Raw genomic sequence first — 19,275 nt, forward strand, 5'->3', positions numbered from 1 at the left:
GTTTAGACCTGTTTAATATGTCCAACCCAACCTGTTTAACCTGCCCAACCCGACCTGTTTAGACCTGTTTAGACTCGTTTAACCTGTTTAGACCTGTTTAACCTGTTTAACCCGTTTAACCTGTTTAACCCGTTTAGACCTGTTTAACCTGCCCAACAGTTAAACGGGTTAAACGGTTTAAACGGGTCAGACATTTAAAATCCGTATCCGACCCAATTAATAAACAGGTTAAACGGGTCGACCTGTTTACGACCCGAACCTGTTTAGGCCAAACCCAAACCTGTTTATGGCGGGTCGAACACGGGTCGGATTGGCGGGTCGGGTCATATTTTGCCACCCCTAGAAAAAAGTAGCGGTGACTTGATAAGCATGATTAGTTAAGTATTGTTTTTCATTTTTATCAAACAAGTGCCACTATCTACATTAAAAAGAGAGATTAGGTGAGGAGGATGGTTAGATGGGCAAATTGCCATGACCAAATTGTCTGACTCTATATATTTTATTTGATAGCTCTACACCTACTCTATATCAATTATGCCCAAAATACTGTTTGGTGGGTCATTGCAAATCTAGTCATATATTTCTTGGCATTCATGCACACACACGCGCGCACGCATGCACGCACATATCATGGTGATTTGTCTAAATTTCTGAAGAAATATATTTGGGCTAAATTTCTGAAGAAATATATTTGGGATGCCATTACTAAGGTTTGAATGATGGACCTCTTGAGCCCGGAGAAGGAGATTAAGGATTAACTAATCAAAGTTATGGCACTTCTTTAATGCTTTTTCATAATGTGCAAAAGATGTGCTATCTATAGCATAGCACTAAAAATTATATAATGGTTGATTTTTCATGAGACAATACTACATTGTTGTAGTTTATAAATACTCTAGATGAAAATATCCTCAACCTCTCTACTATTATTGACTAACTCCATATGTTCTAGATGAGATGAGAAGTCGAATAAACATTCTTTTGGAGGTGTAAATTACTTCCTTCATCGTAAATATTGGTGGTCAATCAAGTCACATAAAATTTCTCAATATCTACCTAACGTGACAGGTAGAGTTTTACATCATCGGCATTCAACAAGAAGCAACGTACTTGCAAATTTGTCGGGATAACATGAATACAAAATAATGCTACATACCCCGCGTCAAATTGTACTCAAAATATTGTTTGGTGGCTCGTCACAAATTCCAATTGTATACTTGTCCTTTTCCAATAAAGCAAAATCAATATTTATCAAACACAAAATTATGCTCAACTCCTAGATGCGACACCAATATTAAACCAAATCCATCCTTGCTTATCAATGCATCCAATCTATGGAACCAAGTCAGGCGAGCCAGATCTGAGTGAGGAAGGAGATTTGGCCTTGACCCAAAGCAATCGCACCGACGGTCCTTTTCCACGAGACCCAAAAGCCACCCAAGACCGCACCCGCGGTTCCCGCTTTAATTGGCAGCCTTGTATCATGAGAGGGTTCAAAGGCAGTTTTCGCGAAGAGGGTGCATCTAAACCACCGACTCGCGAAAGGCCACGTCGCGACCAATGGTTTTCAACGCTTCGGAGCGCTCCCCCGCCCTCCGCGAAATCCCTCATATGGCGTCGATTCCCGCCGGCCATTTCAAAAACCTTCATCGCGGGCGCCCATGGAAGAAGAGCCGAAAAGGTCGAAGCCATCCCCGGCCATCTCCTCCTCCTGTCCTCCGATGGCATTAGAAATCACCACCGACGGTCGCCTCCCCCTCTCCGACGAGCTCGACGAGAACGGCTTCCCCGTCGGCCCTCTCTCCTCCTCCTCCTTCGACGACGGCGGCGGGGATCGCGGAGGCGATCCCCAAATCGAAGCTTCGATAGCGAGCACCAGCGATTTCGCTTCGGATTTCTATCGATGCGGGACGGATTGGTCGTGCCTGGCGGAGGAGTCGTCGGCGGGGAAGGAGAACAGGGAGCTCGTTCAAAGAGATCTGTTCCAGATGTGGGGGATCAAGAAGCCGGCGGATGGATGGGGATCGGGATCGGGATCTTTGGTTTCGTCTCCGTCTCGCAAGACGCGGCGGAGGATGATCGGAGGTGCTGGGGGCGGGGATCGTGTGGATCAGGAGGTTCCTCAACTAAAAAGGATGAGATTTGATAGGGGATCCGATCGGCTTCCTGTCTGCCCCTTCTATAAGAAAATTCCAGGTGAGGCTTTTTAAAATGTTTACATCGTCTATGATCATTTCTTGGGCTCAATCTTTCGATATAACTTTCCCAGAAATATTAGATTAAATTCAACTATCTATGAATTATATGTGGTCTTGTTTGTTTGTAGACGTCTATCTTTTCTTTTTTCTTTTCTGAGGGCCAATCGTGTGACCGTGTGAGGCGCCAAAAAAAAATCATTAAATATCAGGAGGAAGGAGTTGAGCTTCATTAGATCATATTCCTGCTTAGAAATTTGATTTGTTATACATCTGAAATTGATGGAGCGTTCTGCTTTTCCTGCCAAAATGTTGTATTCATAGAAATAAAGATCGTGTTGCTGATCTAATATGCTAAGATCTCTTTATTTATTAAATACATTGCTTCGAAACCAAGTCTATATATTTCATCAAACACAAAGTCCGCAAGGGCTCAGGTATTGAATTTTTCAGTGGTTCTGTTTACTTGCTGCTGCTTAGGTGGTTGCGTAACTGGTAGAATGAGGTATGGAATAAAGGAAATGCCTCTCTCGGGGGAAAACTTCCTTTTATTTTTATGCTGGCCAGAAAATTTCAGCTGGATAAGGTGATGGAAAGTAACGGAAGCATTGCTTAGGATGGATGCGATCGACTGCAGAATGTCTTCATGCTGCTCATGTGGTAGAATACCAGTGCAATGGTTACAATGGAGGCCTGACAATGATTATAATTTTCTTAAGAAAATTCTTCAGTAGGCTATCCTTGAATTATACCTGATTTCCATGATGGTTAAAGTCGTGCCTTCGAGCTCCTCAGTTATTTCTATCTTCTGCTATTGCATTGCAGCTTCTGAGAACTGCATTTTCCATAATTTTTAGCTTTTTCTTTACCTTAATACCTGCAGGCACACCGTTCACGGTAGATGCTTTTCGGCATGGACCAATTGAAGGGTGCTCGGCATATTTTCTCAGCCACTTCCACCATGATCATTATGGTGGCTTGGGCAAGAAATGGTCTCATGGCCCTATCTACTGCACTCCACTCACAGCCCGCCTAGTCAAAATGTGTCTCTCGGTAAATGCACTGTAAGACATATATTCTGATAAAGAAGTCTCTTAATGATACTACTTTTTTGTTGCAGTTTTTCCATATCTATTTTATCAACCGATACTTGAAATTTGCAGCTATTTGAATTTTAACTGCTATGAACTGTTGATTTGAAACCATGGTTTCAGTTACATCCGCCCATTGGAACTTGATGCTGAACATGTTATTGAGGGAACCAAAGTGACGCTGTTGGAGGCCAATCACTGCCCTGGTGCAGCTCTGATCCATTTTAGGCTGAGCAATGGGCAAATTCATCTGCATACTGGAGACTTTAGGGCATGCAAACAGATGGAGTCCTACCCTCTTCTTCTCAGCCACCACATCAATGTGCTTTACCTTGATACAACATACTGCAACCCCAAGTATAGGTGAATTCCCCGATCCTTTCAGGTCTATATTTTTATCCTTCTTCGTCTCTGTACAAGCTGGCTTCTGAAATCCAGGTTCCCACCAAAAGAAGATGTTGTCGATTTTATCGTGAGGACAGCTCGTAAATGTCTTGAAAAGCAGCCAAAAACTCTTATTGCTGTTGGAGCTTACAGCATAGGGAAAGAGCATGTCTACGCTGCGATTTCTCAAGCTTTGGAGGTAGAAACATCCAGACTCATTTTTTAACTGTATATGTGTATATATATATATATATGTGTGTGTGTATACATACATACATATATACACACACACACACACATACACACATATACATACACGTATATGTGTGTATACACTAAAACGGGCATTTCATACATTACGAGTATGAATATATCCAATAAAATCAGAAAACAACAAGTTTCGGAGTGCTCTAAACGACTCTGCTTTCCTAGCCCATAGGGTATCCCGGAGTGGCAGGCTACATAAGAAGCCATCAATTCTGCGGCCCCATTGGCCTCTCTAAACACATGCTTAGCCTAAAAGACCGCCGGTCATGGGCTCTTTAATTTGATGTACAAACTCAAGCAGTCTTAGATGGAGGACTAGAATTTTTGGAGGACTTTGGCACCGGGGCCATCAAGTATGATCAAACTGATGATGACTCTTATTTGGTTTTTAAAGACAGGACGTCCTACGGTTTTAGATTTATTTATTTTAGATGATTATATGCATATTTCATTGTTTTTAATACATCTGAAGTTCTACGTTATTTCTAGTTCTTAAATTAGTGCTTTTCCTTTTCTAGGTCCCAATATACACAGATTCTTCAAGGAGACGGATTTTGCAGTCATTTGATTGGCCTGAGCTATCTAGAAAGCTTTGTTCATGCGGGCGGACCTCTCCACTGCATGTTCTACCAATTTCTTTCTTACGACATGAGGTCTAGACATTATTTGTCCTCGAGTAATTCTATAAGGCACCACCCTATTCACCATTCAGTTCACCATCGAACATGGTAGGAGGAGATTCATATGATTCATGGGGTTGGTTTTTTTTTTTTTTTTTGGTGGGGGGGGAGGGTGGGTTCAATGATCAGGCGCCACATGAGAGGGTGAACTGGGTGGTAAACAGAGTGGCGTGGCACAACGTTTTTCTTTTTTCTCCTGTTAATATATATAATTTTCATGTTTGCTTATGTAGCATTGGTTGTATTTTAGAATCTGAGTGAATACTTGAAGACTTACAAGCAACAATATGCAGCTGTCCTGGCATTTCGTCCTACAGGTGACTCGTTTACCGTACTGGCTATCTAACAAGCTTCTACTGGCAGTTGTTAATGCGACTTTTTTCTCATTTGGTCTATTTCTCCAGGTTGGACTTATTCTGGAACTACCGGAAATCAGCTAGATTTAATTAAACCCAGTTCTAAAGGCAACATTACCATCTACGGTAAGCTGCTCCCATCTTTCACTTTGACAAGAAGTTTCTTCCTAAGCGTCTCAGTTTTTCCAAATCATCTTCCACAGGCAAGACAAAGTGACTTTCCTGCATGCTCTCTCTCACACACACGCACACACACATACGCGCGCGCGCGCACAAATGGCAAAAGGTATAATAATGTGGAACGGTTGTAATGTCTCTCTCTTTTCTATTGTTTCTCTACATCATAAGTCATTCGGAATATTTTTCTATAAGCATCATTACATGCCTGAGTCCCTTGGGAGAGGATATATGGAATTTGATAAGACATTTACCGTGACATATACACAGAAGCAGGGAAGGCAAATCATATTGGTGCAGATCTTAGTTACTGGAGGTGGATTGGGTGCGGGTATGAGGAAGCGTCTCTTTGAAAAAAAACCGAAAAAAACCTAGGAAGTGGAACGAGTTCTCGAGAAGATTCCGAAGTGAATGCACCACCCTAAATAAAAGAATCCTGCTATTATGTTGCAGACACCCAAATAAAAATGTCCTTTTTCATTTCTTTCACGGAGCTTTGGTATTTTCTTTTTATGGAAAGCTTTGATGATATTAAATAGCACAGGCTGAGCCTAGCGGCAAATATCTCTTCTGAGGTTGCTTCATATGTAAATTCAAGGAGATGGGAAGAGAAGCTACCCAAAAAATATGCATCTATATATTTCTAATTATACAAGCATCAATAAATCCATTTAAAACTGTTTAAAAGCTAAACTTTAAGTGATGTTTCTAATACTGGAAAGTATTCAGGATTATGGGCTGTATTGGATGGTCTTCATATAATTTCCTGCGTGCTCCGACGTTGATAAAATGATTTTAGTTTATGCAAATTTGCCTCTAATATATCTGTAAAATTGGAGTCAGATTTTGTATTTGTTATTCAAACTAGGTTGGCACTATCATGATTTGAATTAGTTACTAAGCTTTCTCAAAAACTCCTAGTTAGTGCTGCTTGCCATGAGATGCACGTTGCTTGCTTTTTCTGAATTTGAGAACATAGTCTGAGATATCAGCTACTTTGTTCTGCAGGGGTTCCTTATAGTGAGCACTCGAGTTTCCCAGAGCTCAGAGATTTTGTAAAGGTAAAATAAGCAAATCTTTTGCCCTAATTCTATCCATATGTTTTTAATCCCACATTTTTGTTCATGCCCTTTCCGCTAGTTCCTGAAGCCTGACAAGATCATTCCCACTGTCAATGCTGGCAATCCTACTAGTCGTGAGAAGATGCAGGCCTATTTCCGTGAATGGCTGAAATCCTAAAGATGCACTTAGGCTCGAAATTATGCTCTGCTATCATAACATCTTGCTGCGAACTGGCCATATTGTCAGCTGCCAATCTCCTTTGCCAGTCATGTCTCAGTGGAACTGAAAGAGCTGCCTAATTGGTTCTGGTTGGCACAGAAAAGCTTCTTGCCAGGTGGATGTACTGCAATAGCTGAACATTGATTTAAGTGATTGCTACTAATTTTCAGTTTAATAGTTCCTGCTTCCTCCTGGTATAATTAGCTTTCTTCAATGTGTTCTACTGATTTATTTGAGATGTATTGAATTTTGTATTACTGTTATTATTAATCCTTCCTTGAATTTTTATTGCTTCATGACATAATTTTGTTACATCAATGGTTATCCTCAAAGAAGATTTTACTTGACCTGTGAAACAGAAATAGAAAAGCTTGCTTTGTACAAGCACATACACAGTTATTGTATCATATCATCATATTTTAAGAAATCTTTTATCATGCGAAGATCTTCAAAAATTCTTGTTCTCGTGGTTATCATTGAATTATCTCGGAGGGCATGGTCGGCTAGCAGTCTAGTCTGCTTACAAGGCTGCCGGGCCCATCCTTCAGCTCATCCGTGAGGGCAAGATGGCTGGCTGCACCATAGGCTCTTTGTCGACCAGCTCGGCATCGGGAAGATCGACTTGGGCTTGGGAACGAAGACTTCATCACAGGCGAGGGAGTCGAGGAGAGCAGAGTGGTGGACGAGGCCAACAAGGTCATCGAAGAGGGAGGAGTTGGAGAAGGCATGACCACAAGAATTGCTGATGATCTTGCAAGTAGTTAGGTGGATGATAGGGCGGAAGCCGCTTGCATCACTTCATGGATCCACTCTAGGAGGGCGAGGGGATTTCTATATCACCTCCATGACAAACATTTCTAAGTCATGTATTTTCTCATAGGATGGACGGCGAAGACGATATTCAGTCCCAGGTTACAAGAACAAGACCTCATCAACTTAGTAAGTTGGCACCTTCCAAGCTGCATGAAAAGTCATATGTTGAAGAATTTGTCAATGGCGGGGGGAGTAATTAATTGTTTTATATTGGTAACTATCTAATATATTAACCAAGATATTCTTCTACCTAAAAGGAAGTGCCCATTAGTTAGTGTGGGACCCAAGAGGCCAATGCAGCTTCTCTTGCTGTTTAAATAAGTTATCAGGTCCACTAAACCCACCAGGAGCTCCACTCGAAGCAAGGATGCACGAATCCGAAACCATTAGGAACTTGGTGGGGTCCTTCCACCTGTTCCTCTTTACGATACTGGAAAAAAACATGCTCGGAGGTCAACCACAAATCCTGTAATGGTAATTCACAGGCTTCTGGGTATTCCCTCTACCCTAATTCCTCAACATCTTGTAAACCTGTCATCAACTTGTTCGGCTTCTTCATTTCATAGTGGGGGAATTCGTGCCCATTTACTAGCTGACCACTTATTTGTAGTGCTCTTTTCTCGATCATAGATAAGATCCATCGGTTAAGAACAGATGCTCTAGAGTGACCTTTGGGTTGAGATTTGAGTCGAGCTCCGCACCTTGATTTCCGATGCGCCACAAACATCCAAAGAGTAGATTCCATCCTAAAAGATGATCATAGAGAGCAATCATCTATTGGTTTTGATCGTATCTCTCGTACGAAAGAATAATTGATTTTTCTTTACGATGTCAATCATCAGAACGTATCTAACAATTATCGATAATTAATGTCGTAAAAGAAGATAAATCATTCTCTCGTCCGAAAGATACAACCTAAACCCTCGCCTATCAACATCGATCTTTTGGCATATATGATCAAGACCCCATTCCATTAGTTGGTGTTTGATGTTTGTCAAGTAGTCTGAGAGACGAGCTTATGAACGACTGGCATGGTAGCCTTTGCATTTTTTTTTTTTTTTGAGGGAAATGGCTTTCTAGCTTTATAGGTGAGGACCTTTGTCACGCTAGCATGCGATGAACATCTCTTTTATCACCTATATAAATTCATGGAGGTGCATAGTTTGGCATGGTAACCTAAAATATATTAGTGTTTAATTCATGGAGGTGCATAGTTTGGCATGGTAACCTAAAATATATTAGTGTTTAATTCTTGAAACTTAGGAGCTAGCTTCTTGCATTAATTGGAGGCTTGCTTGGAGCAAATATGATGTGGAAGCAGAGTTTGAGGTGTTTGCTTTTCTTCTCCCTCAAAGGCCCCCAGTGGGAAGATTTTGATGGAGATGAAGAGGATGCACCTCTAGTGTACCACTAAACAACTCTTAATTAGAAGGTTATCTGCACTAGGTGCTGCCGTTGAACTATGGTAGGTTGTGGTTTCCCAAAAAAAAAAACTATGGTAGGTTGCCTTTGAAACTTGCACAACATCTTGCATTCAAATTATGCTAACCTCATAAAGTGAAAGGAAGGGAAGGGGGTTGAGGATCACATATGCATGAGGATGGAGAAATTGTATGAGCCACTCTTCCACCCAAACTATTTCATTAATTAAGAAAATGGAAAAGCTCTCAAACTAAAACAGCTAGCGAAAAGGTTTGCAAGCCCTTTTATTTGATTATTATTATTATTATTATTATTATTATAATTATAATATTGGTCTGAAATTTCCAATTCACCAGTTGAAACTAATAACATTAAGTACATATTTTGGGCAAATGACAACCATATAATGAACAAAAATAATTAGGTTATAACCTCACGAATGTGCACCTTCAAAGCAGCAAAATATAAAGCTGCTTCCAAAAGCGTTGGCTGTATATAGGGTTTCCAACCAAGTGAAGAAGATTAGTTTGTGGTGCCTGCGTGAATCGCGGGGTAATATTTCTGAAGGTCCTGCGCCAACCTGACTTCCGTGATCTCAAAAATGGAGGCTTCCATGCACGGCACTGTCCTCAGCTGCTACATTCTTTCTCATGGTGGATTGGGTATTCTCATTGTTGATGCTGGATGATGAGACTCCGATATTTTATGCCCCCAGAAAAATTCCTTGCATCGTTGAGTACAATATTTAGACCTAAAACAAAAGCATGTAGAATGGTGTTTTAAAGATGGCACCCAGATCTCTGTTTTAGTAGTTCCAACGGCTGATAAGCTCGGCAACTGCCATGGCATAGATCATCCATGACGGTAATGGGCTCAGCTTGTAGCTGCATCGTATCCTGATGCTTAAGAAGGCACATATATAGACATGCATGACTGATAGCATGACCACATGTCTGCATGCATGTCAGGTACGTACCATAACATCCTAGCCATACGAAACTGGTGAGCCTCGTATTAAACAAGGTTCCCAGTTTCGACTATAAGGTAACTAGGAAGTCAGTGCAAGGTGCATCCCGAAGCATCTGATAGCTCATCATAATTCATATTACTCAAAAAGAGATAGCTCGTATTTCATAATCATGCATGCAATGCAAGAGATAGCTGGTGAGGGTCCCTCTCCAGCCATTTACAAAAAAAATATAATAATAATAAAATAATAGAAAGATGCAATACAAGGGATTGGTCCTTTAACACTCGGAACTTTGATGTTTACTCATGCACGCTTTCATCCAGGACCTTGCAAATTAATCCTTAAGGTAGTATTATATGCACTAATATTTGTTTCTGCATGCATTTATATCCATTCCGTAGGCACACAAAATTTTGCACAATTATGTCAGAAGCACATACACTTACACAGTGTTCATTTCCTCTCTGGTTTGTAATATGGAGAGGATGGGTGCTCTAATCATGGCTGTCCATGATTGGCACGACGGCCATAATTGGATAGAGCCCATGCTATGGTTCATGAAGCAATCAATTAATGGATTGGCTTTCAATTTTCTCTATAATTATTTGTTATCATCTAAACAATCCAATTCAAATTAAGTGCCGATCAGCTGCCATCAGCTCTAAATTTGAAGTTCATGTATTAGCGTACTGGATTGTGTAGAAAGATGATAACTTAATGATGTCTTGGGCTTCCATCAGAATGTTGTCATGCAGTCATTGGCTATCTTCATGGAGGTCTTTCGCAAGAGGTGCAATGGTTAGGCAGAGGGTCCATCTTGACATGCGTTTAAAGTATCGATTCTCAGAAGAATATTGGTAGACATTCTCATGGCCCTTCAGCTGTGTTAATGGTCAAAATTTATGCTTGCACTTTATTCTTGATAGTTTTTATCCAAAGGTGAGGCAGAATTAATTTACATAATAAAATAGATCATCAAATATATTCCACTAGACCCGTGAGGCACGTTAAGCATTTGATGCATGATAAGATAGAAACATAAGAAGATATTTCAAGATTCTGTCAACTCTATAATGTTAAGCATAGTAATTATACTTCTATATAACTCCATGGTAATGGATAGCTCTGCATAGCAGTTAACGGATAGGCAAGTGCAATCCTTACACCCCCTACCAAAGTGGCTCAAATTCTGAGACAGGAGTTGATCAGAAAAGATCATTGTCCGAAGGTCTTGTGGTGTTATCGCTGAGGGGTTTGTACTTTGTATCCCTCAAAGGCCTCCAGTTGGAGGACTAAGGGGGATACAGAGCATACCCCTCAAAATGCCTTTCAGATTTCTCTGATCACAATGATGCTCGAAAAACAACGGTAATTTATTTTTCAAGAACTTCTTATTTTGTTCTTATGAAATGTGTATCCATTTCATCTCTAGCAAAATCTATACCTAATGCCACTTGGACTAAGCATGCTTAACTGCGAAAAGGCAGAGATAAATTTCTGTCTCCTCATGGTTGAATTAGCATATGAATGTCACTTAAAAGTAGATAATACCATTAGCATGCGTTTTATCAAAAGCCCACTCTCTTTGATTTTTTTTTTTGGATGGTAAGGGAGGCAATAGCCACCCTGAATTTGTTAAGTGGAAGAATATTTACAAGAAGAAAGCAGAAGAATGTACATAGCAGCAACTATGTTGCTGCTTTACAGAGGAGGTAAAGACAATGCAAAACCAGAGAACAGAAATTAATCCTTGATAACCAAAGCAAAGCAGCACAACAAAAATTAATGCTTCACTTTCTTTGATTTTTGTTTACAACGCAATGCTAAGATGTGATGCTTAAATCTAAGAGGCTTTTTCCTTTATTGTTTGGTTTTTGTTTTTGTTTTTGTTTTTTTTTGTTGTTGTTTCTTGGGTTGGTGAGTGTAGGGGTGGAGGATGTTTCGGGCCAGAAAGAAAGAAGAGAGTTTGAATTTAAAGGCTGAGATAATGGAGGATGATTGGGCATCTGCTCGCTATATGTTGTTGTTATTATTATTATTATTATTATTATTATTATTATTATTATTATATAATTGTTTTTGATGAAGAGGGAGGCAAAGCTGCCTCCTCTTCTTCTTCTTCTTCTTCTTCTTCTTTTGGGTGCAACACGGGGGCTTCTGAGAGGGTCACCCATCCATCCTAGTACCACTTTTGTCCATGCACGCTTGACTGCAGAGTTATGATGGGATCCGGTGTATTAGTGCTGATATAATCAATATATGTTTTCTTCTCTAGAAAACAGTTAGAGAGGTGGTAAATAAAAAAATAAGGATATCCAGTTAGCTAAGCATTTTAGACGTACCCCTTTCAATGTTTCTTCCATCACTCAATTTAAATCATAAACACCTTCCTCCTCTATTTCGATGTACCTATTCTAGTCTCCTATCCGATCTTTTACATAAAAAAAAAAAAACAGTCACTTGAGCCATTTATTTATAAAAGTAATGTGGGGACAAATTTGACAAACTATTTTAGTTAATTTACTCATTTTTATGCATATATGTCGATGATTTTGATCAGTTCTCTCTCTCTCTCTCTCTCTCTCTCTCTCTCTCTCTCTCTCTCTTTCTTTTGCGAAAAGGGAAGGAAACACCACCCAACTTGATTGGGAAAATTTATTGTCATCATATTGTAACCATCAGCCCTCATCCTCACCCGACAAAAAAAAATTTAATACAAAAACAAAAACAAAGCAATAAAGGAAAAAGCCTCTTCAATCTAAGTTTCACAATTCTTATGCATATAGTCGGTCAACTTTTCATGTTGCACCTCAAAGATTATAAGTAGGTTCACACAAACAGACTTCCAATTTAAATTCAAGATCCATTTCTATGCCAATGCTCAAACAGACCTCATGAAACCAAAAGACAACTTGATAGTTTCTGCTAAAATACTAGCACTAATACACCGAATCCCATTAAAACTCTACAGTTAAGCATGCTTGGACGAGTGTACCAAAACGGGCAACCCCCTTGTTGCAACCCTTTTATTTTAGTGGCTTTGCCTCCCTCTTCATCATCAAAAAAAAAAAAAAAGTTTACTGCTAAAATACTACTTACCAACAACGAACCTCTACTACAAAACTGCTTCAGTGATGAGCCAACAAAAACTAGCAGATTGAAATAAAACCGGTCATGTCCACCTAGAAATCCCATATTGGTTTCTCCAGCGCAGCTGAACCATCAGACATCTGATGATAAGGATACATTCCATGTCCACTTGGCTGCTGCCCATCCGAATAATTTAGCGCAACTGCACTCTCATCATAGCTAGGATTGCCAAAGCCTGCATCTCCAAGGGGTCCCAAGCCAAGGAAATCCTGAGTCATTCTCACTTCTCTATCCCCCGCAATCTCTTCGCAAGTGCTTTGCTGCATCTGTCCTCCCAAAACAGCCATGGAAGTCTGGTTTTCTGCTCTCATTGGAAGAGAGAGGCCAACCAGTCCACTCTGAGAGAATGCTGGAGGTCTGTAATCACTGGTAGTCCATTTTGAGTTCGCCTGAAGGGCGCTTTGGTTTTCGACATACGAACCACCGGATGTTGCGGACATCAATCCCAGATTACGAGCTGCGGAGCCTTCCTCTATGGAGGAGCCCAGGCACTGAGAAGAAACATCACCATGACCGCTAAGAGGCTGCTTGAGAGACCCCGATGCTCTGGGTGCAGCTGAGTAGCCCGTGAAACCTCTGAGAAGTATAGGAGAAATTGAATCATCGCTGACCTTCGCTCCCATCTCCGCCGCTTTCTGGAGCAAAGCGGTTGCGGACATGAAAGGAGAGCCCATCGACATGTGGTGACTGCTCGATCCACTTCCACTAAGCTGGAGACAAGCAGTGCGTGTCGTGCTTTGATTGAAAAGCATATCGGAGCTGCCTGGAATTGAAGGATTTAGTGATAAGGATCTTAGAGGGTTGTTTGAATTCCGATCAGAGTTGGATGGGTTTGTAATTGTATCTGTGGTGGAGGGATGCAAACTAGGCACTGCTTGTGCCTGGCTATGCAAGCTTCCAACCATGGCGGCGAGACCGTGATTTATTCTGTAGTTCTCTTCAGTCAGTGCATCGCAGAATGCTCGGTGAGTCACGAAGCTATCCTTCCTGAAGCAACAAGAACAGAATTTAGCCTATAGAAATTATCTGCTCTTCTTATGCACTACTTTGTTTGCTTGCAATCTAACTTTCAAGCACTCTACTCCAAAATGAAAGAGGATTGACGCATACCTTGAAAAAATCGTTCCACAATCGCAGCGGTATTCTTTAGTGCCGCATACCTTTGCATGAGCCTTCCAGTCCGATTGAACTGCGTATCTCTTGGAGCACTTGTCGCACTTCCATTTCTTCTCCCCATGCTTTCTCGAGTAATGCTTCTTGATGCCTGTCAAGTCACCTAGAGCCCGGCTTGGGTCATGGTGAGTGCAGCTCTCCTCAGGGCAGATATATACCCTCTTCTTAGCTTCTGCACCGCTCCTTTGTTTCAGCTTCCATGGAAGGTTATGACCCCTCCTGTGTAGCTGAAGGTTCTGATCCCTCTGAAAGCCTTTATGACACACTTCACATATGTACCGGTTTGTTGCTAAAAGGGTCCTGGGAGAAAGAGCTATCACCTCCGCGTCCGGGTCTACAAGTTGGATATGCTAAAGTTAGTCTTCTGAAACCACAGGAGCGAAACCTAGTAACCTATTGTAAGTTTAATTTTTCTCCAATTCAGAAAAGGTCATTCATCATGGTTCAGAAAAAGCTCATGTTGAATGGTTGATATGCCACTGAAAATTTTGAGTTCCCTTCAAAAAAATTAGAGTTAGCTATCCAATTTTTTGTATTTCTCAGCTCGGATGATACCGGAGCATGCATGAATTCTAAATTCAAAGTCGTAGCAGATAGCTTAATCAAACCATATATTCCATCTTAAAAAGCTGTTTAATAAATCATAACGCATACTCTAGCACACCGGTATGCTAATAAAATTATCAAAAAACTTACACATAGCCTTTTATTTTCTGCATATTTTTTTAAACAACGGACATGCAGCAAAATCTCAGGTGCTGTTCAAAGCAACAGGTGCATATTTAATTACAGTCCGATATTAGAGTTCTCAATACAGGAGCTAATTGGAAAAAAAAAGTTCTTAAATTTCTAAACTCGAACATTCTGTATTGAAACATCTTGTGACAAGATATATAAGCTATATATGTAGTCATCAAAAATTGATGGGAAACAGGATGCAGTGTGCCTCCTTGCCTGGATTGCCTGGAAGGCTTCGTCTCTTCTTTGTCACGGGTGCACTTGTGTCTCCTTTGCTTGAGACAGGCATGCAACCTCCCATTTGTAATTGCTGATGAGGAGTGCTCTGGGACGACTCTTCTTCAGATGCGTTGGACATTGTCCGGAATTGATTAATTCCGGTCATGTTGGAAGGAGAACTGATGTTATATAGAACGAAGGGAAGGTAAGAAGGTGAAAGAAAGAAAGAGTACAAGGGGAATGAGAAAATTCCATTTCAATATCAAAACCTGCAGTCCAGTAGATATTAAATTGGGTTAAGGAATTGTTTCCTCATCATTTGGACTGCACCATTGCCATATAAAAAGGTTCTTTGATGTTCCATCGATGCTAGCAGTTTGCTATTTGTCTCTTTGCTTGCCGAGGATGGCATGAGATTATATAGGAGTGAAAGAAAAAGATCCCTTTCAAAACCTTACATCAAAAATATCCCAAACATGTAGAAATCCAAATAGGCACAAAAATTTAAGTTCTTTCTCTAATTACTTCTCTTGATGCACAAGTATTTCTTATATGCTAAATGGCGATCGGGCAAAGATTAATGCCAGATTTGGCTCTAACAATCCGCGCGATCAGGTTTAAGTGCCTCATAACTAGCTTTGCACCATCATCTCAGACAGATATTAGCAAAGAAGATCAAATTAAGTAAATTAATATTAAAATTAATATCAAGATTTTTTTTCTGAGAATAAGGTAATGGTGCTTATTTTTTTCGTGGTCACGTACTAGGACGTCTGTACTGCTGAGAGAAGGTTTTGACGGTAATTCGCCTCAACCAAAGCAAATTAATAGATGAAATATTGATAAGAACAATAGAGGGAGGGTAAGCGACAACTTCCTGGAGACAAAGGGAGGGTGACAATGAAGAGATCCGTGTGAACAGACAATGCTTGCCATTTTTATTGTTAGGCCGAACTGCTCTGATGTGATCATTAATAACTTCTTTCACGGAGGAGCTTGTCGCCCTCAATCGTCTCATTCTATAGTTTACAAGAAGCCGTCTGAATGGAAACAAAGACTAAAACAAATTGATGCACAGAGTTGAAGAATGGCCAAATGAAACTCTATAGTATAAGTTTATGTACTTAAGCAAATGCTTCTCTGATCTTAACCAATCAACCTTAAGTATCTTCCTAAGAACAATAGAAGCGTGTCCTTCTATTGGTGATGTGGAGCCAAACACGGGTGCACGTTGGTTTGTAGAGAAGAAGAGAGCACATTGTGAGCTTCAAACTTAATATCAGAGTACTTTTATTACCACCAAACTTACTTCTGCAAAGCAAGACATGCATGATGATGCTCCAACACAAGATCACTTGACACAAAGGGCACTCACAAATGGCTATGCGACAGCTCGCTAAAACAAGAAACTCCAAAACTGGACCACGCTCGAACGCCCTCTCACACACTCGCTCTCGCACGCTACTCGCATTATCTCGGACGATGCATATAGGGGATCGACCCCATTGGCACCTTTTATAATAGGTGCAGGTGGCGAAGTGCAGGCCAGCATTCACACCTCCCAATGCAAAGTGATAAGCATGGATATCCCTAGGATTGAAGAGTCAGTAAGGATGGAAAACTTCTGGTACCGTGGTGAGAATTGAAGGAAGGAGGAGAGGGATTGAAACAGCCGCGTGGGAATTCTAGAGACAGAAATATGTTACCCTTATTATCGATGAATAGATCGTAGAACACTAGTGTAAGTACATCCACCGAAGTTAGAAGATAAGAAATAATGGAAAGAAAAAGAAGTAGCCTCGTACCTGTCCCACAAACAACCTCCAAGTTATATAAAAAGCAACCCGGTCATATGTTCGCCTCCCGATATACATAGTTGACCTGAAAAGTAATACAATCCATCGCGTGCCTGTAGATGTCTTACAGCAATGGGGGCTCTTTGACCGCTCTGGATGGGTTCTAAATCCACCAATTAACCACGGTAGTCACTTTCAAGGTGAATGCGATCTGCTCTCAAGATGCTTCTTGCATAGGTGATGTCCTCCTAAGCTGCCTTCATTTCCACTCCAGAAACTGAGATATCGTAGATGTGCCGACCGCCTGTCGTCACCAGTCCGGAGTCGGATTCTCTGATCACAAATTAACTCCACTCTCACCCTACACCCACCAACAAACATACTCCTATCGAAGCTAATCTTGAGAAAGCTTGAAGGTGGGAGCTCTCAGGAGATGATCAGAATCATTTGATTGAGCCGAATAGGAGTCTGAAATCTTTTGCTATCCCATATTTTTTAAAACAAAGAAGACTGAATGATCGCGTGTCCGTATGAAGTAAAAGCTCCATCAACCACATGCCCTAGCTGGTGCCTTATAGCATTAACTCTCTTTCATTGCCATCCTAGAAGTCATGGCAAGCGGCATTCGTAGCACTGCAAACCTAAACGTAGGCAATCCTATGGAGAACAAGTCAGAATTTTTTTTTTTGAGTAAAGGGGAGGTCCAAGAAGTCTTGTAAATCCACCTTTTTGCCATCTTCTCTGTCCTTGCAGCATCTTCTCTTTTATAAAGTGGTAATGCACCTCCCTGTGTTTCATTCTTGCATGAATATATATGGAACTTCTTGGTGTATGGGAAGTTTGTTACTTCCTCCTTTTCCATTCACAAGGAAAAAAAAAAGAAGAAATCTTGGTGTAGGTCCCTCACGAGTTATATTAACCACGTATACTCCTGAGTTGCCATCTCTGCTGCTCGGTACTCAGTCCTAGTTGTAGACAGTGATACAGTTAAATATCTCTTGCTACACCAAGAGATAACAATTGAACCAAAGTTAAAGACAAAGCTTTCATGAACTGGCTTCACAAGCTTTCATGAACTGGTTCTAGTTTGTAGGTACTAGATAATAACCATCCAGAACTAAAAATTCAGCTGTCTTTCCTTATCATGCCCTTGGAGCATGCTTTAACCATAGAATGCTTTCCTCAATTTACTGAAATAGTCTCGGTGAGATTTACTCTCAAACCCTTTTGGTTGCTTAATATAAGTATCTCGTTCCACTTCTCCATGCATGAAAGCATTTGTCACAGCCATCTACCAAAAGCTTTCATGACTTGCTTGCTGCGGGTGCTAGTAGGACACAAATGGTAGTGATCTTCGCCACTAGACTAAAAGTCTCATCATAGTCAAGACAATATTAATGCTGCGGGAACCTTGAGCTACCAAGCGAGCCTTGTACCTCTTGATTGATCCTATAAGTTTTCTCTTTATATCTCCGACGACGAGATCGACATCACATCCTTAGGTTTCAGCACTAAACGGTAAGCTTTTTTTGTTTGTTTTGATTGAACACTACTAAATCCTAAGTTTGGCTAGCTATGTTTTAGTGCCTGGAGCTCTTTTTCGATGGGTTTTATCCATTTAGCACTCTGTACTGCTTTTCCGAAGATATTTGGCTCCTTAGCAGTGTCTTCCCGAGCAAGAATTGCATTAGAGCTAGGGTACCATAAATTGGTCCTTCCTTTTCGAGTGAACCTCCTTAACTATGGCTGCAGTGCGATTTCCTCTCGAACTTCTTCTTGACTAGGTGGGACCTCCTCTGGATGCCATGGCTTGCAAGTTTCCTGTAGCATTTTGCTCTTGTTCACCGAGAGGTGGCCCTTGTTCTTCTTCAATCACTGGGCATGGTTGCACCTCTTTCACCTATTCTATAACCTTTTCTTTCAATTTCTCTTCAAGCTCTATAAAATTGAGAAGCACTATATATATATAATTGTTATGTTTTGCTATTACTTGGCATCTACAGCAGTAGCTACTCAGTTGGGATGATATTCAGAAACAAGAAGGCAGCTATGTTACTGGAAAGGAACATAAGCTCACCACCCTCCATGGTACTCTTTTAAGTCCTGTTGGAATCTGCTGATGTTGAGTGCCATGGATCATGTTTTGCTTTTCACCCTGCATGGTTCAGCAAGCTACCATGGTAACTTTTTGAGTTCAGTCGGCATGCTACAACAATGGCAAGCATGGCAAAATAGCACAATAATACAAACACCAATCAGAATGTGGAGGATCAAATATTATAACAAGTATTTGCTGCAGTACGCAGAGAAGAAACAGAGTAAAAGAAGAGTACTTGGTACTCCGCACATCCCACAACCCACAACCATGTCACCCAAAAAATAATAATCAAATTACTTGCAAACAAGGCAACATTATTCACCTGCTGAGTGAGATGACAAAATGATATTAGAACTTCATGGAGATCAGCATTGTCTCAAGAAATAAAGCCATGAGAAAACTAGGATTTTATAAGAGATTCAACCAGAATCTGTTTTTTTTTTTTTATTAGATCTCACACTATGG

General features: G+C 40.7%; 1 protein-coding gene and 1 pseudogene across 6 annotated transcripts; one reads left to right on the plus strand and one right to left on the minus strand.

Moving 5' to 3' along the window:
- The first annotated feature begins 1,495 nt into the window (after positions 1–1,495).
- Positions 1,496–6,727, plus strand: SNM1 (DNA repair metallo-beta-lactamase family protein). Of its 5 annotated transcripts, XR_015976932.2 has the most exons (10): positions 1,521–2,196; positions 3,079–3,259; positions 3,410–3,649; positions 3,725–3,869; positions 4,456–4,590; positions 4,868–4,934; positions 5,022–5,099; positions 5,177–5,259; positions 6,159–6,211; positions 6,291–6,727. XR_015976932.2 is itself a non-coding variant. In XM_008800142.5 (9 exons), the coding sequence occupies exons 1-9, from the start codon at positions 1,662–1,664 to the stop codon at positions 6,387–6,389; spliced, it is 1,533 nt and encodes a 510-aa protein (XP_008798364.4). In that variant the 5' UTR covers positions 1,521–1,661; the 3' UTR covers positions 6,390–6,727. The 5 variants fall into 5 exon arrangements, 4 of the variants coding, with proteins under 4 accessions (XP_088575555.2, XP_008798364.4, XP_088575556.2 ...); XM_008800142.5 differs by lacking the exon at positions 5,177–5,259; XM_088719430.2 differs by having other exon boundaries at positions 5,022–5,259; positions 6,291–6,428.
- Positions 6,728–12,818: 6,091 nt separating this feature from the next.
- On the minus strand, positions 12,819–15,055 carry LOC103712407 (protein indeterminate-domain 7 pseudogene; annotated as a pseudogene). The gene is made up of 3 exons (XR_016400407.1): positions 14,906–15,055; positions 13,897–14,309; positions 12,819–13,773 (listed from the first exon to the last, which is right to left on the minus strand). The product of XR_016400407.1 is annotated as a protein indeterminate-domain 7 pseudogene (transcript).
- Between the last annotated feature and the right edge of the window lie 4,220 nt (positions 15,056–19,275).

Source organism: Phoenix dactylifera, chromosome 4 (genome assembly GCF_051530095.1).
Source record: "Phoenix dactylifera cultivar Ajwa chromosome 4, Ajwa_hap1_PhDact_Kaust_v1.1, whole genome shotgun sequence".
Taxonomy (NCBI): domain Eukaryota; kingdom Viridiplantae; phylum Streptophyta; class Magnoliopsida; order Arecales; family Arecaceae; genus Phoenix; species Phoenix dactylifera.